This window comes from Miscanthus floridulus, chromosome 4, assembly GCF_019320115.1.
Source record: "Miscanthus floridulus cultivar M001 chromosome 4, ASM1932011v1, whole genome shotgun sequence".
NCBI lineage: Eukaryota > Viridiplantae > Streptophyta > Magnoliopsida > Poales > Poaceae > Miscanthus > Miscanthus floridulus.
In genome coordinates, this window is record NC_089583.1 from 44,852,631 (window position 1) to 44,879,159 (window position 26,529).

At 46.6% G+C, this 26,529-nt stretch overlaps 2 protein-coding genes across 2 annotated transcripts; both read left to right on the forward strand.

Annotated features, from left to right (window-relative positions):
* The first annotated feature begins 314 nt into the window (after positions 1-314).
* On the forward strand, positions 315-10,143 carry LOC136548462 (uncharacterized). The gene is made up of 2 exons (XM_066539981.1): positions 315-369; positions 9,086-10,143. The coding sequence occupies exons 1-2, from the start codon at positions 315-317 to the stop codon at positions 10,141-10,143; spliced, it is 1,113 nt and encodes a 370-aa protein (XP_066396078.1).
* Positions 10,144-22,434: 12,291 nt separating this feature from the next.
* Positions 22,435-24,732, forward strand: LOC136551444 (uncharacterized). The gene is made up of 4 exons (XM_066542996.1): positions 22,435-22,673; positions 23,771-23,929; positions 24,047-24,262; positions 24,391-24,732. Exons 1-4 carry the CDS (start codon positions 22,437-22,439, stop codon positions 24,730-24,732), a joined length of 954 nt encoding a protein of 317 aa, XP_066399093.1. The 5' UTR covers positions 22,435-22,436.
* Positions 24,733-26,529: the final 1,797 nt, after the last annotated feature.

Sequence of the window (26,529 nt, forward strand, 5' to 3'; positions counted from 1 at the left end):
AGGCTTGTTTGTCCTTGTAAAAGCCGTACTATATGCATGTTTCATATATAGTTATTAAATGTATATGTTCTGTCATATTACTACTCGCTTTGGTGACAAAGAAATGTCATGATTCTATATCAAAAAAAACCTAAAAATGTAACTACGCCAATTAAAGTATATCTTAAAAAATCCAAGACAAATATCCATTTGTGGTTGGAATAGAAGTTTCTTGTACTATTTCCTCATTTAGATTCTTTTTTTATTCTATTATATCATTTTATTTTACTTTTGTAGTGAAGGTTAATTTAATAAGCTGCTAAAAACAAAGAGGAATGAAGATTCAAAGAGGTTGGGGAAGGAATTTCATGGCAAAGTTCAGTTGTGGAGGTTAGTAGCGTTCTGCTTCAAGAATACATATCTATGTGGCTAAGCCTTCTATAAATCTTTTCTATCTTTGTGGGATCATGTACCTAGTGTTTCTATTTGAGTAGAGCGTAACATTATGTTCTGATACATTAATGTATATACTCTTATTAGTGTTTTTCATTGTTTTTGTTATGTATACTATTCCATCAGCCTATGCTTCTTTACGGATTAGAATCTTATAAGGCCTACAACTAACTATGATATCTCTATCCACATGTTAACATATCAGCTATAGTCTACAATTTTTAGCTCGTAATAGATTTACCAATTAATATATATGTTTTTATCCATATTCATAATGTTCCAATTGTGTTGCACTTTGATGTGTCTACTTGAAACCTTAGCTTAAGCTATATTAGCTATAAGGCCTACAACTAACTATGATATCTCTATCGTGGAAGAGCTCATCATGACGGAAGGGCCGGCACCCTCCCTCGCCGTAGGTCACGGCCAGGCCCTCTGTTTTGGAGACCAGGACCCCCTGGCCCATAGTGAACAGACTCATGGAACGGCTTTTAGTAGCCATGCCTGGGAACCTGCCATAACAAGACGGTTGATACCATCCGTTAGCGAACCATCCACTGATGAGTCAAAGTGAAAGAAGACTCCAGCAGAGAAGGAGATCAACATGACCGCAGCTCAAGCCAGAGCTGCCCCGACTTATCTGAAATGGTCAGAAGCAGCGATCACCTTCGATAGGTCCAATCATGCCAACCACATTCAGCCACCAGGAAGGTTCCCCCTCGTTGTCAGCATGGTAATCGGCAGAACGCGCCTCACTAAAGTGTTGATGGATAGGGGCAGACTCAATGTCCTATACTCATGGATGTACGATGCTATGGGCCTCTCTAGAGCGGCGATACGGCCCACAAGTGCCCCCATCTACAGAGTTGTACCCGAAGTACAAGCTTCTCCTCTCGGCATGTTGCCCTACCCATTACATTTGGAGGACGAATGAACTTCCGCACGGAGACACTCGACTTTGAAGTAATGGACTGCCCAAGCACTTACCAAGCCATTCTAGCCTGGCCATACTATGCAAAATTCATGGCCGTCCCTAACTGCGCTTACCTCAAGCTCAAACTTCCTGGTCCTCGAGGAACCATCACTGTAAGTGGTGAGCTACACCAGGTGCACTCCTATGAGGAGGAAAACCTTAGCATCACGGTGTCCATGAGCCGAGCCTCAGAACTCCAAACCATCTAGGATACTGTGACCGAGGTCGCACCTGAATCCAACACAAGGAAGTAATCCACAGGAGCCTTCAAACCCACAAAGGACACCAAGATGGTGCAGATCAACCCCAAAGACACCAGCAAAACCATTTGGATCAGTTGCGGCCTTTCTGATTGACAAGAGCATGAGCTCATCAACTTCCTGCTCTAAAATCAGGACATCTTTGCATGGAAACCTTCTAACATGCTAGGAATCCTGAGGCAGGTCACCAAGCATAGCCTCAATATCTTGCCCGTAGCCAAACCAGTCAAACAACACCTCCATTGCTTCGACGAGGAAAGGTGAAGGGCCATTGGAGAAGAGATCACTAGGGTCCTAGCGACAGGATTCATCAAGGAAGTCTTCCACCCAGAATGGATCGCTCCATTGGAGAAGAGATCACTAGGGTCCTAGCGACAGGATTCATCAAGGAAGTCTTCCACCCAGAATGGATCGCTAACCCAGTCCTGGTCTGGTAGAAGAACGGAACCTAGAGGATGTGCGTGGACTACACCAACTTGAACATGGCATGCCCAAAGGTACCCTACCCACTATCGCAAATCGATCAGGTGGTTGACTCGACCACAGGTTACGAAACCCTACGCTTCTAGGATGCATATTCACAGTATCACCAAATCATGATGAAGGAGGCCGACCAGCTCGCAACTTCCTTCATCACCCCATTTGGCGCCTACTGCTACATCACCATGCCATTTGGGCTCAAGAACATAGGAGCCACCTACCAAAGATGCATGAACCGATGCCTCAACGAGCTTGCCGGGGAAGTCATGGAAGTCTACATAGACGACATCGTCATGAAGTCAAGGAAGGATGACCAGCTGGTCAGCAATCTGGAGGCCGCCTTCACTCGCCTTAGAGAATTTAGGATCAAGCTCAACCCCAAAAAGTGCATCTTTGTGGTCCCCAAGGGAAAGCTCCTCGGATTCACCATTTCTGAGTGGGGCATTGAAGCCAACCCATAGAAGATCACAGCGATCGAGAATCTGGGCCCCATCATGAACCTAAAGGGAGTCTAGAAACTCATGGGTTGCCTAGACTCTCTTAGTTGCTTCATCTCACGGCTAGGGGAGTGTGGCATGCCACTATACAAGATCCTAAAAAAGGCTAATCAGTTCACCTAGATGGCCTAAGCATAGGAGGCCTTCGAGAAGCTCAAAGCATTCCTAGCAACGACTTTGACCCTGTTATCACCCGAGAAGGGAGAACCACTCCTCCTCTACATCCCCGCAACCACTCAGGTGGTCAACGTGGCACTCATCATCGAGCGATAAGAGAATTTGCACTCCCACAAGATCCAGAGGCCAGTATACTTCATCAGCGAGGTACTCTCGGACACTAAGGTGCGTTACCCGTAGATCCAGAATCTTATTTATGCCATCCTCATTGCCAAGTGAAAAGCTGCTACATTACTTTGAGGGACACCCCAACGTGGTCATGGCTTTGGCCCTACTCGGAGACGTGGTCCAAAACCATGATGCCTCTGGTCGCATGGTCAAATGGGCAACCAAGCTCATGGGCTACCACATCACATATGTCCCAAGAACAGCAATCAAATTGCAAGTCCTCGTGGACTTCATCGCTGAATGGACCAAAGTGTAGACGCCCCCACCCCTGACCTACCAGGAATACTGCACGTTATATTTCGATGGGTCGCTCATGGCCATGAGCATGGGGGCCAAGGTCGTCCTAATCTCCCCAATAGGAGATGACATGGAGTATGCCATCTGACTGCACTTATGGGGTACCAATAACATCATAGAGTATGAAGCCCTCATCCATGGCCTCAAAATCACCTCTGAGCTCAGCGCTCACCGCCTCTTCATCAGAGGAGACTCAGAGCTAGTTGTCAGTCAGGTCATGAAAGAAGCCTCATGTAATGACGGCAAGATGGCGGCTTACTATGACAAAGTTTGGAAACTCAAAGAAAGATTTGATGGGCTAGAACTACACCACATCCTCAGATGGGACAACCTGGCCGCTAACTCCTTGGCCAAGATCGCATCAAGTCAGGGACCTACCCCCTAGGAGTGTTCGTTAATGACGTGCACAAACCATTGGTGCGAGCTCTTCAGCCACATGACAAACCGATAGGCATGGCTGGCAAAGCGGAGCCCACCCTACCAGTTGAACACCACCGCGACTCAGGGGCAAGCAATGGTGGATGCCCGATCAGACTAGAGCACGCCCTTCATAGAATACCTAGTGTGGGGGAATTTACCTAATGACCTAACAGAAGTGCGACGCCTAGCGAGGCACAGTAAATCTTACATGATCATAGGAAACATCCTTTATAAGTGTAGCACCTCAGGGATTCTCTAGAGATGCATCTCATAAGAGGAGGGGCAGCGACTCCTACAAGAGGCCCACATAGGGACCTATGGCCACCACACGGTGCCTAGAACGCTGGTCGGGAAGGTCTTTTGGCAAGGCTTTTACTAGCTCACGGCGGTCGCAAACGCTCAATAGATCATACGAAGTTGCAAGGGATGCCAGTTCTATGCGTGATAGACACATTTGCCCATGCAAGAATTCCAAACCATCCCATTAACATAGCCCCTCGTGACCTGGGGCTCGATCTGCTCTTCAAGAAAGCACTCGGGGGGCTACACCCACCTTCTGGTGACAGTCGATAAGTTCACCAAGTGGATCGAAGCAAAACCCATAACAAGAGTAAGATCTAAAGACGTGGTGGAGTTCTTTCTCAACATCGTATACAAATTTGGAGTCCCAAACTCCATAATCACTGACAACGGCACACTCTTCACTAGGAAGAAATTTCTTTGATTCTACGATGACTATGGCATTCGACTCGACTAGGCCTCTATCGCTCACCCACAAACCAATGGCCAAGTAGAGCATGCAAATGCCATGATACCTTAGGCCCTCAAACCCCGCATCTTCGATAGGCTCAACAAGTTCATGGGACGATGGGTGGGGGAGGTACCAACCGTGCTCTAGGGCCTATGGACAACTCCAAACCGATCCATTGGTTTCACCCCGTTCTTCATGGTATACGACGCCGAGGCCGTTCTACCAACCGACCTCGACCATGGAGCGCCATGAGTCCTGGAGTACGACAAAGTCAAAGTGAAGAAGGATCAACAAGATGCACTCGACCAGTTGGACGAAGCTTGTCAGACAACCCTCCTCCGCTCCGTGAGATACAAGCAAGCACTACGAAGGTACCACAACAAGAACATCCAAGAATGAGCTTTCTAGGTTTGCAACCTTGTCCTACGGCGGATCCAAACCACCAAGGATGTGCATAAGATGACGCTGCCCTAGGAAGGACCCTTCATCATTGCTGAAATCATCCACCCAGGATCCTATCAGCTCATGAATAATGCTGGTGAGATCTACACCAACTCATGGAACATCGAGCAGCTACGCAGATTCTATCCTTAATCTCACATCTCAAATGCATATTAACACCCCTATCACCACAAATTAGCCAACTAACCTTTTTTATAAAAAGATCATAGGCAGGAGGGGTCCTAGTAGAATGAGATGAAGGGCGATGAACCAAGAAGCAATAGGCAGATGGCACATAAGACCTCCACCCCTTTTGTCCATTTCTTTAATTTCTTATGCAATCTTTACTCGCTTCGGGCCAAGGCGGTCGCCATTAAGACACGTAGCGACCCAAGGCGCGACAAGCCCTTGCGATCACGCATGCGAAACGACCCGCTGCATCCATGACCCCACATCGTATTTAGGAATCCATCTCTTTAGTTGGTCCTTAGAAGGGCTTGAGGCCACAAAGGGATAGGAGCAGGAAGAAGATGGGCCCCACATCTCTAATCGGTAGTGCGGAGCCACATGACCATCTCTTTTTATGTTCGAGTCGTTCGCTTTGAAGTCGCCCGGGTTGACCTCCTCGAGGGAGAGGCATCTTGCATTCTGACCGCTACGGAGGCGGTCGAGGACCGATGGATTTGACAGCCGATGATTTATGAGACATCTCTCGACGAGGCATAGCCGAACTCCACATCGATTAGGGAGGATATTGGCTCCCGCTCAAATTACCCATTGACCCTGATGAGGTACACCACTCCGACCATGTGGTTATGGTGGACATGCCTCTCCCCACATGGGGAAAAAACCAAAACTATCCAAAATAGGCCACCGCGACCCCATGAGGATGCCAGAGATCCCTAAAAGAGCAAAGCTTATGTCCGCATGATGAGCTCCTCCAAGATCTCAGAGCCATGGCTTGAAGTCACTGGACCAGCCAAGGTTAGCTCACGGACGGTCATTCGGGTGCCCTAGGATGTGATGATGCCTTATTCATAAGGCAGTGACAAACCCCGTGTTTAAAAAAACCTACCATGATCCAAGCACGCATGGTCTAGGCCTGCTCGAGCTAGAGTATCAACTTTTGGCTATAAGGAAACACCCCACGATCACGCTACCGCTCGAGAACAAGGTCATAACCCAATTAGCAAACAGGGAGACTTGGGCCCAATAAGGTCAAAGCACAAATGAAGCGAGGGCTTTCCAGCTGAGGTTGCCCTCTTCATCCCATGGTAAGGAAGGTCGACAGCCCACTCGGAAGTCTCGACTTCAGAAACAAGGCCCAACAATCGGACCTTGTGGCCTGAGGGCTCAGCACGACCTCGAGGGAGGGATACAGCGTTCAAAAAATACATCCCATATGAATGGGCATTACACGAGCGTTCAAGCCACGGAGGCAAGAAAGGAAAAAGCCCAACACCACCGTGAGGACGATGCCACCAAGGGTACGAGCTACGAGCATGGTCAGACAAGGTGGAAAATAGTACCTTGAAGGCTCCCTGGTAGCATCATGACCCCCTGAAACTAAAGAGCGTGGGGAGAAGAGAAGGATGAAATGGCCCCCAGCGCAGAACATCTTGCCACGTTGTCACGATGCCACAACAGGGCATAGTGACGAACGATGCCCTGGATCCATCATTCAATGGCCAGGGAGCGACAGACGTTCTTTCTGGAGAACCGACTCGCTGCTTACACACTATAATGACTCATGGCAGAGGGGCGAACCTTCCCTTGATCAATGGCCATCACGGGTACCTGAGCCACTCAGGCATAGGAAAAAAACAAGGTTGCATGATAATGGAGCCAGCCTCCATGGCATCTCATCCTCCCCTATTCGCAAGTCCCCTTCTAGCACCAGACGATGAAGGGACACCTCTAGTCTCCAGTCACTGTGCATAGCCCCTAGTGGGTGCACAACGAGAGCTACTGGTTCTCCTTAGACATTTATCCCTCATCTCCTCATTCTCTCAGCATTTAACCGCTCAGAGGTGAAAGAATAGTTCATAGTCATGGTTGAAGGTGCTTCAGATGGTAGAAAGGCCCCTATTTATAGGCCTAAGGGCAGACTGAGCAGCCTTAGACCCCCGCACCATGTGGCAAGCCATGGGAGGTCACAACCAAAGTTAGATACCTGCGTGAGGTTAGGGAAATTGAGACCCTCACAAAGGCAGGGCCGGTACAGTGTCGACGAGACCATTCGGGCCTGCCTGGGTCATGAACCTTGATACGCAACACACTAACATGGCAGGCTCAATAGTCGCATAACACGTTGTTAGGGTGTCCTAACGGAGTGGAGCATAACGGCCACCTACCGCATTGAACGCACCAGCCCGCCAAGGGATCGAGCGACAAAGCTCGAACAAGCCATGACTATGAACCCGCACTCGACCTGCACACATCTCAGCGATTTCACGATCCCTTTGTGATCGCCAAAATACTTGGGGGCTAATATCGGGGTTATGATCCCTGGGTGTCTCAAGGCACCGATTAGTTAGCAAGCCGAGCGACCTGCTATGCATCAGCTAGCGAAGGCCCGAACGACCGAGGCCTAGTTGAGCCAAGTGAACCAGGCCAAACGCCAAGGCCAGGGTCAGCCATGACCCCTCCCATCTGCCTTAGCCGCACGACGCACAAGAGGCTCATGACCTCTCCACCGTCCCGACCCCTAGGAGGAAAGGGGAGAGGTCAAGCCTAGCCAAGCGTGTCTGCTCTGATAGGAGTAAGCATGCCACACTGACCCCGCAAGGACCGAGGGGACAATGGTCACCTTGGTCCAGTCAGACGCCATCTCGGTGCTATGCAGCACAGACAAGACAACACCGCGCAGCGGTGACTGCCAGTACGACGACCCACCATCCAAATATTGTACAACAAGACACATGTACGATTCTACCCACTACGGGACGGGATCCACTATGGAGGCCTTGACTTAGAAGCTATCAAAACCAATGGGAGCCATGACCTCGGAGCTCGGGATCGTGGCCTCCTACTCCACAAGCTATCCAGATGCTCGGCGACCTGAGAACGACCACCAACTCCTGTACGGCGCCCCTAGAACATCAGGAGATGATGACGAAGACCACGACAGAGGCCATATCGCACAGGACGGCTAGCGAACCACAACCATGCTGCCATGGCCAGCATAGTAGCACCACGCCACACCTTACCTCTATGTGGGCACAAGACCATGATGACAGTCACGCCCAGACGTGCACCACAAGACGGCGTAGCTTGCAAGCCAAGTTAACTAGGCCCCTCCCTCAGGCTCACGACCCCTCGGTCGGGAAAACCTCCTTCTTTGTACATGCACTGGCCCCAAACTCTATATAAGGGCAGTCAGGGCATTATTATCATCATCATCTTCAAGACATTCACTCTGTAGTAGGGCTCCCGAGGCTTCACTTCAGGCAGTCCATCTCCTGGATCTAGCTCTCATACCTTTTCCATCATTCTTGCACCCCCATCGTAAGAACTTTAGAGCATTCAAATGAGGAACACGCACTCAATCATCTCTGAGACTGGACGTAGGGCTCCGACCTGAACCAGTATAAATCCTCGTGTTTTTTGGATGCTACCATCGTCTTCCTAGAGCAGCGTGGCAATCGTATAAATTTACTAGTCCGGTTTACAAAACACCGACACATCTAATGGTTATTATTTTTTAGGGCCATCTAATGGTTATTATTTTCACTGATATTACAGTCTAGCAAATGAGTGTTAGATATTTATAGTTTTGTGAGATCTAGAGTTATTTTTTCTAGCACGTCTCTTCAGAGTTAGAGCCTCTTGTTAGTGCTACCTTCGTTCCAATAAGGAGTGCAATTTTGGGTGTGGATTGAGTCAAACTTGTTTAGATTTGACTAAGTTTATACAAAATATTATTAATATTTATGACTCCAATAGGTATATAGTGAAAATATATTTCATGGTGAATCTAATTATAATTATTAGGTAACATAATAATATTTTTTTATATATTTAGTCAAAGTTGAGATAGATAGGCTTGATAGAAAGCTAGAATTGTGATCTTTTTAAGATGGATGGAGTAATACATTGTAAGATCTTTTTGCAATTTGCATGCATACCATTTTGTGAACATATTTCCCTTCGTGTGACTGATTAGGAGTTGGTTTACTTTTTTTGGTAGGAGCAAAGAAAGATACTGAACCTGAGGTAAAACTAACACCAGCCACGGAAATATCTGGCAGGCCTGTGGAATCACCAAAGAAATTGGTTAATACAGCTCCTACTAGGTGCTACTCACAACGGGCAAGGCAAGGAACTGTAGACAGTAGTAACTTGAGCAAGAAATTAGACAAGAAGAAACAAGAAAAGTGGGATAAGGAAATTGCAGATGGTCATTCAACGAACCAACAAGACCCTAGAGCAAAACTAGACATCACCATGATTGTGCAGTCTATGAAGCGCAGAAAGCGTTCAGCCCGGCAAAGGAGAAAGAATTCTGTACCGTGGGTAGAACTGCTTGGGTTTAACTTCATAAACGTGGAAAGGGCACGTCGGAATGATCTGGCTGTTGACTCGAAGAAGATGAAAAGAACTCATAGAGGTGCCAAGTCGTTGTGCGTGAAAAATAAGAGAGCTAAGGGAAAGAAGAGTGTTGGAGGTGGAAGGGATGCAAGTAACCAGTCTGCTCCTGCTAATTTAGACAAGGCCCAGGACAATGCAGCAGATACATATGCTGCTGAGCATCTCCGTGTGCCCAAATCTTATACATCATCAAAATCCAAGGAGCAATGTGGTACAGATGCAGATGAATATGCTTCTAAGCAGAGTGGTGTCCCAGTCCCGGTCCCAGCAAATGACACACTCATGAATAACATTTCGATTGATTTCAAGAAGAGTAAAGATGCAGTTGTCGATGGTCTTATGACGACAACTGATGTTATCAGTCTTTATGAAGCCAAAGAGAACCATACTAAGTTTGATCCTGCAATAATCCCAGGCTTCGATCTAGAAGATGGAGCTGACAAATTTGATACTTCAACAGCACAATCTGCTCTGGCATCAGTGTCTACTGTCTCCGCGCCAGACCCGTGCATCGAGTTTGCTGTTAAGCTTCTAAAGGACGAAACGCCACTGACAGCATATGTTCCAGAAGTTGACGAGATCATTAGGAAAATGATGTGCCATCAGAAGAGCACAAATGCTGGGACTTCAAAATCTGCTCAGGGCAGGAAGGACTAAAAGTGCAGGTAGCATCTGAACAGTCAAGGAAACCAGATAAAGGATGACAATTTGGTATCTGCATAATTGGCACATCCTAGTGACCGGTGCCTTAAACAGGTCCTTTTGTCATCTTCGTTACTCCCTCCGTTCTAAATTATAAGTCGATTTTACTTTTTTTGGTATATCCAATTTGCTACGTATCTAGATATAATAATATGTCTAGGTACATAGCAAAATAGATGAACCAAAAAAGTCAAAGCGACTCATAATTTGGAACGGAGAGAGTACTCTCTGTTTCCTATTTGGGTTGAACAACAGTTTATTATGTTCCTCTTGTAATCAAAACTGTAATGTTTCTATCTGCTAAAAAAGAATTGTAATGTTTCTTTCTGCTCCTGTTATTTTATTCTGCTGGAAGATTCTGTCAAAAATTTTATTCCGCTGGAAGAGACACCATACAGATACAGGCAAGGGGCATGATGCCTGGATGATGATGCAATTGTTGAAACTGATTATGTGGTCACAGATTTTACAAGAATTGAGGCAAGCTTCGGTCATGTTTGGTACGGTTTTACCAACAACTTCACGAGCTGTTGTGAGCTTTTTTTTTTAACACAATGGCAAGAGCTATGCCTTTCAATTAAGATAGAAAAAGATGGTTTATATACAAGGAGGAAGACACTCCGAAAAGGGTATTAAGGATCCAAGGTGCGCATGAAAACACCACGAAAACACATTCCTTGCGGTTAGAGAAGGGAGATTGCTAAGTGTAAGCGAAAGCCCTCTTCCTTTGCTCTATGTCCTCCTTGATTCTTGTGGCCACTTGTGGCACCGTCTCTGCGGTATTGTTAAAAAAACTCATGTTTCTCTCTTTCCAAATATTCCAAAATATGTAGATCACTACCCCATTAAGCCGTCTGCGCTCGGTGGTTGGCACTTTTTTGCCTGCTTCTTCCCACCATGCTCTGATCTTGACGGGGTCCCCTGAGGCTGTGACTGCAGCACACTGAAGTTCTCCCAAGAGAGGATTTGGTCCCAGACCTCCTTTGCAAATGGGCAGCACAAACAAAGGTGTAGGGCGGTTTCTAAGGACCCGTTGCAAAGCATGCAGTGATCTTGATGTGGCCACCCTCTCTTTTGTAGGTTTTGTGCCGTGAGAATTTTGTCCTGCACTAGAATCTAGGCAAAGATCTTGCATTTGTTCTCTACCTGTGCTTTCCAGATTATGTTAACACGGAAAAATTGGAATGAACCTTGAAATTGGATTCGGTAAGCTGAACGAGTGGAGTAAACCCCATCCAGGGTCCATCGCCAGGTGACGGAGTCCCGAACGCCCTGCTGCAGATGGGCATCCTAAATTCGTATCCAAAGGGACGCAAATTCTTCAATGTAGACAGCAGAGGTGATCTTTCCCCTTAGCGAACACATCCAATTTTTGTTCCAGAGTTCATGTTGCACCGATCGGTTCTTTCTTGAAACAAGCCGAAATAGGTTTGGAGCTAGGTACCTTGGAGCTTCCCCCTCTAACCAATTGTGGTGCCAGAAGCGAGTCTTTGCGCCATCACCCAAAGAAATTTTGATCGAAGCGTTGAAAAGGAGGCGATCCACATCACTACATGGGAGTTCAGAGCCTAGCCATGGCTTGGAATCCTCCACCCATTCTTGCCACAGCCAGCGTAACCGGAGAGCTCTTCCAAATCTGTCAAGGTCAGGCACCCCCAGACCTCCTAGGTCTTTGGGTCTGGTAAATGTTGGCCAGTTGACCAAGCAGTGTCTGCCATTTGTGTTGTCTTCCCCCTTCCAAAGGAACGATCTTCCTTCTAGCCCATGCTGCCAAGGGAAACACCATGAGGTGGTAGGTTGGCATGGAGGAGAGGACCGAAGTGACTAGTGTAAGGCGTCCCGCTTTGTTCAACCATCGCCCTTTCCATTTGGGCAACCTTTGCTGAATTTGCTCAATGAGAGGTTGGACATGGACTTTCTAAAGTGATCTGGTGTGGAGTTGCAGCCCTAGATACTTGCAGGGGAAGGCACCCCTGGTACCAGTAAAGAGTGACAGGACATGGTCAAGGTCTATATTTTCACACCGGATTTGATGCACGGAGCTGCCAAAGGCTTGGAGGATAATTTTGCGAGCTTCTACATCCTCTAATTTTGGGTTGATGAAAATAGCCGCATCATCTACATACATGGAGGTCCTCCATTTTGCCGCCGTAAGGGGTAAGGGGGTGAGTATCCCATGTTGGGTTGCCTGATCAAGTAAGCGCTGTAGCGGGTCCATGGCCAGAATGAAGAGCATGGGTGAAAGTGGATCTCCCTGCCGGACTGCTCTGGCATGGCTGAAGCTGGGACCATGTCACCCATTGAGCAGCGTAGACGAGGAGGACGTCCGGAATAGGATAGAAACCCATTCACGCCAATGTGGCCTGAAGCCTAGCGCCTGCAGGACCTCTAGCAAGTACCCCCAATTCACCGTGTCGAAAGCTTTGTGGATGTCCAATTTCATGAATAATGCCGGTATCTTCTGCCTGTGTAGCTTTCGCACTGCTCCTTGAATATAAAGGAAATTGTCATGGATGCTTCTCTTTTTTATGAATGCGCTCTGGCAATTGGAGACTAGGGAGTTCAGCCAAGGGGCCAACCTGTTAGCTAGCAATTTGGAGAAGATCTTCGCAATGCTATGGATGAGGCTAATTGGCCTAAAATCGGTGACCCGCATTGCGTCCGCTTTTTTGGGCAGCAGTACGATGCATGCCGTGTTGAGCCACTCAAATCCCTGGGCGTTCATTGTGAATAGGCTATTTATGGCAGCCATAACATCATCTTTAATAATTCCCCAGCATGCTTTAAAGAAGGCACCTGTGAAACCATCCAGACCTAGAGCTTTGTCAGAGGGCATGGCATTTATTGTATTATGAACCTCTTCGTGGGCGAAAGGTGCTTCAAGGTCTGAGAGGTCATGCAGGATATAGCCTAGGGATTGCCAATTGATGGTCATCGATCTCGGAGTTGCAGAGCCAATGTGGTTTTTGAAATAATCCCCTATAACTTTTTCTTTTTCTTTTTCTTCATGACCAATCGCAATCACCTCATCTGTATGCAGACAATGTATGTAATTATTTCTCCGCTGTGCACTAGCTCTAATGTGGAAAAACTTTGTGTTGGCATCTCCGCATCGGATGTAGGTGAGCCTTGATCTTTGCCGGATTCTAGTTTTTTCAATGGCCGCAAGCCCCATGCTGCGAGCTTTGAGTCGGCGGTGTAGATCAAGCTCCATAGTAGTGAGCATCCTTTGCTCTTCCGCTGCCTCTAATTGTAGCAAGATTTCCTTTACTATAGCTAGTTGCAGTTTTGTGTTGCCAATTTTTTCCTTTTTCCAATGCTTGATTCCTTTTTCAACCCGCACCAATTTGATGTGCAACCGCTTCATGGGGAGAACTGAGGTGACTGGCCTATTCCAAATGGTTTGGATGAGGTCCTGAAAGCCTTCCATCTCCATCCAGAAGTTTTCAAACTGGAAGGACATGTTGTGATGGTAATCAAGCTCTCCTTGCAGAAGCAAAGGGGTGTGATCAGACATAAGTGATGGCAGCGAATGCAAGAAACATGCAGGAAAGATCAACTCCCATTCAGGGGTGCATAGGAGCCTGTCAATTCTAGTGAGTGTAGGACTGTCCTGCTGATTGCTCCATGTGAAATGGCATCCATTCAGCTTGATCTCTTTGAGACGCAGATGATCAATCGCTGCCTTAAAAGCGCCCATAAGACACCGATTAAGATTTGAGTTATTTTTATCTTGCTCCTGGTAAATGAGATTGAGTCCCATAGGATGAGCCATCTATTGTGCATCAGGGGTGGAATGCTTTTCAAGTCCTGAAGGAACTGAAGTTTGGCTGCATCCCCTTGGGACCGTAGACAACTGTAATTTTCCATTGTATCCCATCCGCCCTCATGGTGATCGTCGCATTTATCATATTTGTTGTAAGCTCGATGTTGGAGAGGTAAAAAAAAGTCTTCATTTATAGCTACAAGTATGCCTCCTTGGGTCTGTTCAGCCGGAAGCACAGCAAAGGAGATTACAAATTTTGATCCCATTGTGTGGATCACCACATTTTGATCAAGGAGCTGCATCTTAGTTTCCTATAAACACACAATAGTAGCACCTATGCTTCTGACCAGTTCACACACAGCATCTTGTCGTGCACCGTTGTTGAGGCCCCTAACATTCCTGTTAAGAATTTGACAGTTATGCTGGGCCATAAGGATAAAGAAGAGGTCCCTAATTTACTAAAACACAAGGATGGACACAAAGTAGTGAGCAATAGAGACTTTGATTCTGAAGGCCAATGGCTGATGGCTGCATGCTGCAAAACAAAAGGTGCCTTCGTACAATAGGGCTGCTATGGCAAACTACTTTGTGAACCTGAACCAGATGGGGAAGTGACTAAAGGCCCTGGTTGTCACCCCATCTAGCCAAAATGTACTGCAGCTGAGAGCTGTAGAGCTCCTACGACATTGGAGACTTTCTAACATTGATACAATATTGTGGCCCATGGCAGAAGTGGGACTCTAGGCTTGAGCAGCAGCTGTTGCTGGTACCATGTTGATGCCAGATAAGGCTATCAAGGCCTTGACGACATCTTCAGTGAGCGGTCCTTGGAATAGGCTAAAGTAGTGCAATAGCTGATCGTCGGGGCTAAGTCCCTCATCGTCGAGGATGCCGAGCCTCTTCATGAGAACCTGGCGGGCTTTAGCTTGTGTGTCTCCCTGGGCCAGGTCCTGGTAAGGTTTTAAATCTCTGGCTATAGCCTCCGCTATCTCCAGCTATAACTGTTTGAGAAGGATTTAGCTAAGTTTTTCTATGTACAAGTTAGCCCTCAGCTACCGCTATAGCCCGCTATAGCCATCTATAGCCTGTTTTTGGACATAGGAAGCTAAATGGCATAGCCGGCTATTTAAAACCTTGGGTCCTGGCAGCGATGTGCACGCTCCTATGTGCTATGGTCGCTACCTTTTCTACGTCTCTGTGGTGGTCTGGGATGGTGCTATGGAACCTACAAAAGAGGTTGGGGCAGAGGGTGAGAGATCCCCATGATGAATTCCATCACCGCCGGCCTTGCAGCAAACGTAGTAACATCTACCTCCGTGGTGGTCTATGTCGTGCCTGGTGACGGATGGCTTGGAGTGGTGTAGTCCCAATACGAGCTGGAGGTGCTTGGGCCCCGAGCTCTGCGTTTGGAGTAGACAAGACCCGGACAGAAGCACATGATCTATCCTCCCGCTCACGGCTGTGCTTCAAGGTGGGGAATGGGACCATCACGTGGCCACCTATGGTAGACGTGGCCTGTACAGAAACAACGCTCAGGGGTCAAACTGAAGTGCTGTCGTGTCTCCCCCTGATGTGCTGTGAGGTCAGGGATGTCATGAGGGAGGACCTGCGAGACAGGAGAGCATAAGATAGGTGAGGAAAGTGAAGGTGAAGTCGGCACCGTGCTGTCCTGAGGCACAGACTAGGAGCCTGGTTCATGAGACGACAGGGTAGCAGGTGGAGGTGTGGACCCTGACAAAATTTCCGACAGGCTGTCATTTGCATGCACCTTGGGTGGATTTGGCAATGGATGGCGGTTGCTGCCGGTGTTGATCTTGGGGCGTAGGTCAGAGCATGTCATCTTGGGGCATAGGTTAGAGCGCGGCATCCTAGGGTCGCCGTCATGGCGCCCACAGTGATTGTCGTCGTCACGGTGGCTGCGGACATTCGTAGGCGGTCGCGTGGTACCCTCTCGCCATCGATGACGCTGTATCGCCACGTGTAGTCACATGGGGGAGTGTGGGCTGTTGCTTCCAAGTGGATCTTCCACCAAGTCAAGGTGCACCAGGACCCTGAAGGTGAGACCACGATGATCATGGGCAAGCGGGCCATCATGGAACTCAGCTTTCCTGCATGACAAGGTGAGCTAGGTTACCTTGGGGATGTCCAACGGGTTGTGTGTCCATGCCTAGAGATAGAGGGCCCTGGTGTCCTTACGATCCAGTGATGACTGCTCGACGTAGTCGATGCCGTAGGCCCTTGCGACGACCCTCTTGGAGATGCTCTCATTCCAAGCCTAAAGTGGGATGCCCTCTAGGCACAGCCGAACATGGTACTTGAGGTCACAGATGTCACTGTGCGTGAGCAGTTGCCAAGGCCTGGTGTGGATGTCAAGGTTGCCATAGGGGAACCTTCCCTGAGATGCCACCTCATCTTGTTGGTGGTGATGCGTGAAGTCAATGAAGAAGTCCTCAGGGAAGTGCTTGATGATAGTGACGTCCTCTGGTCGGATCACAAATCAATGGCATATGGCCTTCTTAATGACTGTCGGCTCCACCTCTAGGCGATCCTTCTAGAGCTAGGCCACCATGCCATACATGGAGAGGCGGTTCAGTTCGTGGTCCATCTCATCAGTGGAGAAGGCCACCGTAGCGGTGTCCTAGAGGCGATCAACAGGGTCCCCAGGCCTTGCCATTATGGCCCTTCCGAGCGGGGGGAAGTTGCAGTAGTCAAGTGGTGGTGGGGAAGGCAGAGAATGGGGGGTTTGCTGCTTGGACTTGGAGGATGAAACACTACCTCTACACACTCTGCTTTTATGCCCCCAGTGGCCACAGTTGATGCAACGCACCGGGTCCCTACAATCTATCGCGGCGTGGCTAGGGGAGAGACATCTGAAGCATTTACCTCTCATGTGCCTGAGGAGTTCTTCGCTGCAGTGGGAGCGCATCGATTTGACCTTGGTGGTTGAGGGCCTTGAAGAAGGTGGATCCTTATGCTTTAGGAGACGCCACCAATACCTTGGGCATACCATGGACCAACCGGCTTCCCTAGTCATAGTCGGGGAGGCCGCTAGCATGCTTGAATGTGCCCAAGCCACCTGCCGGCGCGTCTTAGCGTCAACTTTGTGCGACCCGCCTCGAGAAGGAACCATGACATCAATCTAGGGTGCAGTGGCCGAGCGGAGGGGAAGTGAATTCCCCACGGCCAGCGCACCAGCAGCAGGTGCCCTTGCTGTGACTTTGATGCAGGATCTTGTGGAAGATTTGCTGTTTGTGGAGTAACTCCTCATAGGGGAGCCATCGATGGGAGAGGCAAAACTCACACGCTTCCATGGAAAGATGCACACCTGGTCCGCTGCGCAGGGCTTAGAGGCCTCACCAAGGAGGAGCTATAGCCCCACGATGATGGAGCTAAGGGCGGGCCAACGGGGAGGCGAAGCATAGGCCTCCAGGCTTCCATAGCGTAGGGCAGGTTCAATCTGTGGCTGTGGAGCTCTATTGACTGGGAAACTTGGGCGCAGGGGTGGGCTGCAGGATGGGGAACGCACTGCGGCGGTTGGCGAAGTGGGGGAGCGGACTACGGCGGTGGATCTGGGCTCGCTCGCCATGGGGGCGGCGCGAGGAGATGGGGACGGGGCTAGGGGGTCTTACCAAGGAAGTGACACGTAGGTTTGTATCTAAGGAGGCTTGATTGTACATATGGTTTTACAACATATGAGCTTTTTTTGTCAAAAAGGTCTTTTGAAAACAATTTCACCTATGAAGCTCCTTAATCATGCTCTCACATAGAAATAGGATGGGATGAAACTAAAGATAATAGTTTTTCATAGCTTCACCTCACATTTGTGGGCCCTGTGTGGGATTATCTGAGAGCATATTTTAAAGAAATCTACATGCAGTGCTATTTTACCAAACGGGTCTCTAAAACAACTTCAACTTCATTAAGAAGCTTCTTATAAAGTTAAAAGCCAAAAAAATAATTTCACAAGCTAAGCTATGCCAAAGGAGGCCTTCGTAAAAAGTTTTTTAAAAAACTAATAGTAAAACTAAAAGGAACCTATACTTTTGGCCATCTTGACTTGTACATTTGGCAGCATTACTTAATCTATGCTTTTGGTCATAGACTTACATTGCATTGTGATGTAGACTAAGCCCGATCTTTCGAAAGGTTTGATAGCGTCGATTAGTGGAGACTCGACGTTCACGATCTAGGCTTCGAACCAAGACTGATTTGGACCCCCACAACCGTTACACCACTGCTTCGTTGATTATCAACCACGCGAACGCAATTGGCCTCGTCGAGAAGGCTTTCCTGCAAGCGAATCGAGAACACAAGCAAGAACGAGATAAACGCAATCTGAAATTGCAAATAAATATGAGGCTTATGAAGATAAGAAGGATTTCAAGTCTTTATTCGAAAGGACTAATCGCCACAGGCAAACAAGATCAAGAACTGGGGCCCTGGTTCACAGCAAGCGGCCTTGGCGGTGACAGTTGCAGCAAAACGATGTCTGTTTCACGAGGAAATCAAGAACTAAACAAAACCCAAACCCTAAGGAGAGCGATAGCTGCTATTTATAGAGTCTTGGGCGTCACCCCCCTAGACGCGCCCCCTAATGGGCCCAAACATGATACACGGTCCAACGGACCAAAAACTGGTGTCGCGGCACCCTGGTAGATTTTGGATGCTGACTTGTTTCATCGATTCCCGTTGATTCCGAAGAGCTTTTGATATGAAACCACTTGGATTGGCTTCCTTATCAAATTAGCTTTCCATTCATATATGGATCATTGAAAACGGAGTCTAGATGCATCCTTAGTGACCAGTTTAAGATAGACTGGTCTTGGAGGCCGAGGCAGACTCGAACTTGAGTTGCTTTGGGCCTCCACCTCGGGGACTCGAATCGAATTAGCTTTAGGCCTCCTTCTCGGTTAGGACTCTCTCGCTGATCTCCTTAGTCTCCATATGGTTCTCCAAGCATAGTCATATGTATGAAGGTCATGTCCTCATCCCTCGGCGTCGATTTTGTTTGAAGTCGATCCTGCACAACATGAGGACACTCGAGGTTTCCAAAATAATGAAAATGGACAATATTGTGAGAAAGAATATGACCACATGTCCAGGTTTGTAGCATGTCTTGTCCTACAGACATGTAGTCTGCTCGATTGAAATACACATGATCTTTGCCAATACGATCCTGCAAAAGATTAGTACTAACAAGAAACATATGCTCCCTTTCTTTGGATTCCACTTGTGTTCGAAAAGCAAAACTAGAGGAATATGGCATAATAACAGTGTTGATTTTACTATCCTCTAGTTGATCATTACTTTGCACAACAAAAGGAGAATTCAGATTTGTACAAATATAAACTCGTTGTATCAAATATTGCCCTTGATTGTTATATTTACCAAAAATATGATATGTATGTCTAGAGAACCATGGTAAATCAGCATATGCATAAAGTTTCTCCTCTAAAGAACTAAGATTACATGGAACATCAAATTCAATATAACCCAAAGTATTTAAAGAAGACAATAATTTTGGCTCATCAACTTCACTAGCATTATGAACAGCAAGTCTATTTTCAGCACAAGTGCTCGATCTCAGCACACATATAGCATGATCATTCTTCAATGATTGCATGGGTATAACATAAATATCATCATGCAAGTCATCTTCGTCATAAGAAACATCAAGCAAATCATCTTATGACAAAGGTAAATCAAGCGAAGGCTCCACTAAAATTTGCTCTATCATAGCATGATTGGTGGAAAAATTCAGCACACCAATAGAACTCTCACCTTCCATGAGTTTAGCATCGTTGGCTTTACCTTTGCTCTCATGTTCAGTAGGAGTAATAGTTGATGGTTCTGAATTTTCACATGAGACTGTGAGCATCTCATTTTCTATCACGTCATCCTCGCTCTTTTGTACATTGTCCTGCAAAAGGTTAGGCATAGCAGGAGGAATAACAACAGACTCTTTCTCTAAATGGTGCACCTCATCATATGAAGTCAAAACAGAAGGTGGATTAACAAAGGTTTCTCGCATAAGAAGTTTTATATCATTCCAAGTTTGAGGTTTATCAGAAGGATCTAAAGGCTCCCACTAAGATAAAGTAGAATGTTGCAAAACACTAGCTGCATTTTTTACCTTCCTCCTTGGACACATAAAGCGAGTAGCAAATATGTTATTGATGGCAATTTCCCACTCCATGTACTCATCAGCACCTATACCATCATAAGTCGGTGGATATGAACAACCTGTCATTGTTAGAAGACAGCAAAAGACAACACAAAAGTATTATCCCTATCAACTACTTAGGTTGTGGACAAGGAAAAATAAGGCACTCAACTCTCAAGTGTCTTACCATGGTCTTACAAGTGTTCTTACCAAAGCAACAGGCGGTGCTATCGGTCGGTGACTATGATACTGTTGTAGCTTGAGTGTAACGGTTGTAAAGCGAACCTGTACTTGGTTAGAAGAAAGTGGAGCTTGGACAGGCACAATATAGTAGCAAGGAATAGCAAAAATTTAATTCAGAAATTGCAAGATTGAAAAGTAGTCCCAAACTAGTCTATGTTGCTGGCCTAAACTCGTTCTGAACCTAGTTCAAGCAAGCAATACAATACAACTCAGCACAAGGACTCAAAAGGATGCAAGCACTTCTAAATTTTTTTTCACTTTCTTTTTCTTTCATTCTTTATTTTTTTCTCTCTTTTTTTAGGTGCGGCTTCTTTTCCTTCTTTTGGTTTTTGCACCTCTTTGCCTTTTTCTTTGTTTTATGTTTTTTATCTCACAAAAGTGCCACATATAAGAGATTAGACTTTAGATATTTCCACTGTGGAAGAAAAATACTTAACCGAGGAAGCCGTAGAAGGAATTGCTAGACAAAACAAACTCAATCACGCAACCCACTCCATGACTATTTCAGATCCAAAGAAAAACTAGAGATCAATCCGATGCAAGCCACACTAGAAAACAAGACTTGACACTAGACCAAGAACAAGATCAGAACACAACGAACACTAAGACGCGGCGAGGGACGACAGTTCAATAAAGCAAACTGAAATTAAAAAAAAATTGCAAAGGCACAGCGGGGCTATAGGACTAGAGATATGTGATAGTGTATTTTTTGGCTTTTTCTGGACTTTAGGTAATGCAAAAATAGATTCAATCTAAAGGGAAAAACAAAGTTATACCTAACGGGCAACAAGGTCTCTGATACCACTTGATGTAGACTAGGCCTGATCTTCTGAAAGGTTTGATAGCGTCGATTAGTGGAGACTCGACGTTCATGATCTAGGCTTCGAACCAAGACTGATTCGGACCCCCACAACCATTACACCACTGCTCCGTTGGTTATCAACCACGCGAAAGCGATTGACCTCGCCGAGAAGGCTTTCCTGCAAGCGAATCGAGAACACAAGTAAGAACGAGATAAACGCAATATGAAATTGCAAATAAATATGAGGCTTATGAAGATAAGGAGTTCAAGTCTTTATTCGAAAGGACTAATCGCCACAGGCAAACAAGATCGAGAACTAGGGCCCTGATTCAGAGCAAGTGGCCTTGGCGGCGACAGTTGCAGCAAAAACGATGTTTGTTTCACGAGGAAATCAAGAACTAAACAAAACCCAAACCCTAAGGAGAGCGACAGCTGCTATTTATAGAGTCTTAGGCGTCACCCCCCTAGACGCGCCCCCTAATGGGCCCAAACATGATACACGGTCCAACGGACCAAAAACTGGTGTCGCAGCACCCTGGCAGATTCTGGACGCTGACTTGTTTCGACGATTTCCGTTGATTCCGAAGAGCTTTTGACGTGAAAGCACTTGGATTGGCTTCCTTATCAAATTAGCTTTCCATCCATATGTGGATCATCGAAAACGGAGTCTGGATACGTCCTAGATGACCAGTTTAAGACAGACTGGTCCTGAAGGCCGAGGCAAACTCGACTTAAGTTGCTTTGGGCCTCCACCTCGGGGACTCGAACTGAATTAGCTTCGGGCCTCCTTCTCGGTTAGAACTCCCTCGCTGATCTCCTTGGTCTCTATACGGTTCTCCAAGCATGGTCATATGTATGGAGGTCATGTCCTCATCACATTGCCATCATTATTTCTACATAGTCACCGTATTCATACCATCCTCTGCTCTAAATTATAGATCATTTTGGGTTTTTGGGTTCATAGATTTTTGCTACGATATATCTAGACAGATACATAGTAAAAATTGTGTATCAAAAAAACAAAATAATCTATAAATTGGAACGGATGATACACAGTAAAAGTTGTGTATGTACGAAAGCAAAAGAGCTTGGTAGAAACACTAGTGAAGAGTTTCAACGTTTGGGCTCGCCAAGCCCACGTTACGAGAGTAGCAAGGTCGATACGGGCCTCAGCGGGCGGCTCCCTTGCTTGCAAGGCCCGCTGTCCGCATATAGACCAGGCGCTCGGGGACCGACGCCCGAAACTCCGTGGATTGCCTCTGCTACCTCGCGGAATGCTCCTACGTGCGTCAGCCGCTGCTTCCCATCCGCTTCCCCTCCTCCCTGCCAGAACCGGAGGCCGAGGAGGAGCCCCTCCTCGTTTCCACGCTGCCAAACTCGAAGCTCTGAAAGGACGACTGTTGCGCTCTTCCTCCTCCACTCTCAGCTGCTCCTGCTCTCCCTCTCCCTCTCCCTCTCCCTCTCCCTCTCCCGGCGACGGTGAGAAAGGCAGCGCCCACAGCCTGTTCGATGTAATTCCTTTACAAATAAGCCTGGTTTGCTCAATCCTTAATGTTTACCGTCTGATTATGTTTTTGTTTTGGGAAACCGTTTAAGTCTGTTTGCGAACTTAGAAATTTGCTCCTATTGTTTAGCCCCATTTGTGGACCATTTGTCCAGCTCGCTGCAAATTGGAGCATACCTTGGTCAAGATTTGTAATGCTACATTAGCTAGTTTCGCTCATTCATGTCAATAACTCAGCGCACAGTGAGATTATGTGCAATTTCTTTGGTATGGTAGGCAGATTCAAAGTGTCTAGCTAATCTTGTAGGGGCTGCTTTACTGTCTTATATGCTTTCAAAATATGCTTTGTTGAATTATGCATGCATGATTAGGAATGTCTGGAAGTTTATTGTTACCATTTTCCCCTTTTTCTGTAAAGAGTAAAACCACATTTTTGTGCTTTCCACATAAATTCTTACTGGAGACGATGTTAAGGTACAGTTAGTATAGTTACAATGTTGATGGTCACATTATCAATACTACATACTGATAAGAATTTATCACATCGGTTGTTGTCATGTACCAAATATATAGACTGCTTGGTTCAGCTTCTAAAAAGTGCTTCTGCTGTCAAAAGGCAGAAAGCCAACCAAATAGATAGAACCAGAAGCTGCTTTTCCAAAAGCGGCTGCTTTCACCTAGTCAATTTTTGCAGCACCTTGAATCTTACTTTTGACTTTCAGCCTTAGAAATGGGTGGAAATAGAGAGACGTTTTACAACTGTTTCAAGGGAGATAAAGAGATAGGGCAGGTTTTATAATTATCTAAACCAAACAGCCTACAGTTTTTTCACAGCACATATCTCATAGCAACTTTTCCACAACTCACAGCTCACAATGGATTTTTCACAGCTCATAACTTAACGAAACACACCAATAAGCTTATCAGAATTATTTATGACAGATTATTTGCCTTCTTTTTTTAATCTTGATGACTGGGATCTATTTTGGCTCCACTAATATACGAAGCATATACTTCCTACAATTCTCCATGATGGCTATCAAGTTGTCTACATCTAAAATGCTGGGACATGATCACATTCTAATGTGCTATTTTGTATGGCAGGAGCTTTCAGTTCTTTCTCCAGTTGTTCCATGGGGGGTTGATGATATATGGAGAATATATGCAGGTTATTTCTTCATCTTGCATATCCCCTTGAGCTTTGGAGGGCTTGGTGTGATTGCCAAAGTGCTACAGCGCTCCTCACTTGACTCAATGACAACAGTAGGTGGCGACCTTTTTGTTAACTAACAAATTTCATTCACTCAATTTAATGTACCTGAGTTGGAAGCCTTTATATGGACACTGCCTTTTATAGAATGACATACTCTTTCAATGCAGGTAATTTCTACAGTCATACTTCAGTTAGCAGAGCTTGTTTTGACCTTAGCGCTACTCCAGTACACTGCAAAGCCAGGGCATGCTATTCAACCTTTCTTTTCTGGGAAGGTTTTTACAGAACAGAATTGGGTCAAAGAGACTGTATTAGGCTTTGTAGTTTTGATGGCCCTGGTATTGACCACATCCAGCTTAGCTGATAAATTGGTAGGGTCTGAGGTAAGATTTTCATCGAGCATATTGATTCCTCTCATACTGTGCATTAACGTTTCTCTACTACACTACAATAGTTTGTTTTTAGTTTGGAGGGGTCTAAAAGTTTGTTGGCTCACTTTGGGCCCTTGCAGGATGCATATGATCCGATATTAAAGGAGATCCTTTCTGACAGTCCAGCCTCTGCTCTATTGTGTTTCTTTCTCTACTGTGTTATTGCTCCGCTATCAGAAGAAACCATCTACCGTGGGTTCCTTTTAACAGCTTTGTCATCTTCAATGAAATGGCGAGACGCTGTCGTGGTCAGTTCGCTTGCGTTCACTGTAGCACACCTCTCCGGTAAAAGTTCTATTCAACTGTTCGTTGTCGGATGTATTACAGGGTTGGCTTATTGTCGAACTGGAACTTTGGCTGCTTCTTTCACCATCCATTCTCTGTATAATGCAGTATTATTGTATATGGCTTTAGTATCATGATCATTTTTTAGTATAATGTGAATGCAAGTGCTTTCACTTTAGTCTGATTATTGCGGCAGTTATATGCTCGCTCAGACCTTCATCTCTCCCGTAGTCATCAGGCTAGGATAACCGATGACCTTCGCATGCACTATATCACAGGGTTAACCTAATCACTATTGTTAATCTACTACGATCGTATACCGTAAACATATGTAATAATAAATAAAGCATGCATCGACATAGACTAAAATACAGTGACATGAGCAGCTGAAGCAGCTGGCTCTGATGATGCCATTGAGGAAGGGAGCGTCTCTGTAGTTCCGGTAATAGGTGCAACTATAGAAGGACCTGAGACATGTAGATATGGAGGAGTAGGCTGCCCTGTTAACTCATTGAAGGATGCACCAAGGCTCCTAGACACTGTAGTCTCTGACACTAGCAGCAAGGACGTCTCAGCCGGTGTGAAGCCCGTCTAAAGAGGTGTGAACTGTGGGGCTATCACTGGCGAAGCAAAATACTGGGACACCTGCTCTGTAGGTGAAGCAAACTATGCTGGTGGCTATCCCTGACTTTGAAGCCCATTAGGCTGTAACGCTGGAGTCATAGAAGTAGTGGCCGTCTGACCAAGCTGGGGTGAAGGCTGTGGCGGTGGAGCCCCAATAGCTGTCACAACATGCTGCATAAATCCAAGTAGTTGTTGCTGCATGAGGATCTGCTGCTGATGCATGGCCTGCTGCTGCTGCTGCTGCAGAGCCTGTGTTTGCTGCTGAATAGCCAGTTGCTGTCTCTGAAACTCGTCCTGTCGAGTTTGGAACTATGCAAAAGTGGCAGCGGTCTCCTAAGCCTGGCGTGCCTAATCCTGCCTCATTCGCTCAAGTATAGTAAGGAGAGCGGGGTCTGTCTGCGGTGTAGGTGGAGCTGAACTAGAGCTGTCGGCCTTATGATCATGTCGACGTGCAGGCATTTAAGGAATGTCCCGGTAGTCCTTGTCTGAGCTGTCACTAGGGTCGCTCTCGACTATCCCCTCCTGCTGAGCAAGCTTCTCCTCCTCAGTAGCCACAATACCCCTGATAATAGCATCCTGCTGGGCTGTAGTCTCTGGTACATCTGGACGACAGCGTGGCTGACTAGGTGCCTATGGTGTACTATGGCGGATCATCTGAGTCAGGTTGTATGTAGGGAACTCTGTAGTAGCACCACTGTACTCAGCTAGCATCTTAGGCGGTCTCACTGTAACTGCCTTGTGAATAAGAAATGTGATCTAATGGGCATAGGGCAACTGTCGATAACCTCTAAACCCCTCAGCAATAGTATCCTCCATCTTTGATAGAAGGAGATCCCAAATGTCAAACACTGTCTGCTGCATCAGAGAGTTGAGAAGCCATAACTGTGAGCGAGTCAAGCCCTCGCGATAGCCCATCCTTGGAATCAAGGTCCTCCTCATAATGGCATCTAGCACTCTAGCTGTAGGAGTGAGATCACTAGGAGTCTTGCTCGACCCCTCGCCAAAAGGCTCCTTGAAGCAGTGGCGAACCAAATCTGTGGGAGGCACCATATCCATGAGGTCATCTAGGGGGCGCTGTCTGTCCATAGCAAACATCATGTAACCTGATGGGCTGCTCCTGAAGCCTAAGTATCTCCCTGGCCCTAGTGCTCGTCAGCCTATAATCTCTGCCTCTGAATGCAAAGTGAATGTATTTGTGCTGTAGGTCAATCCATAGTGTAGCATAGAACTGATGGACCCAAGATGGAACATATAATCCTATCCGTCCAATCAAGTCTGTCAGCCCTGACAGATATGCAAGGTAGGGGCGA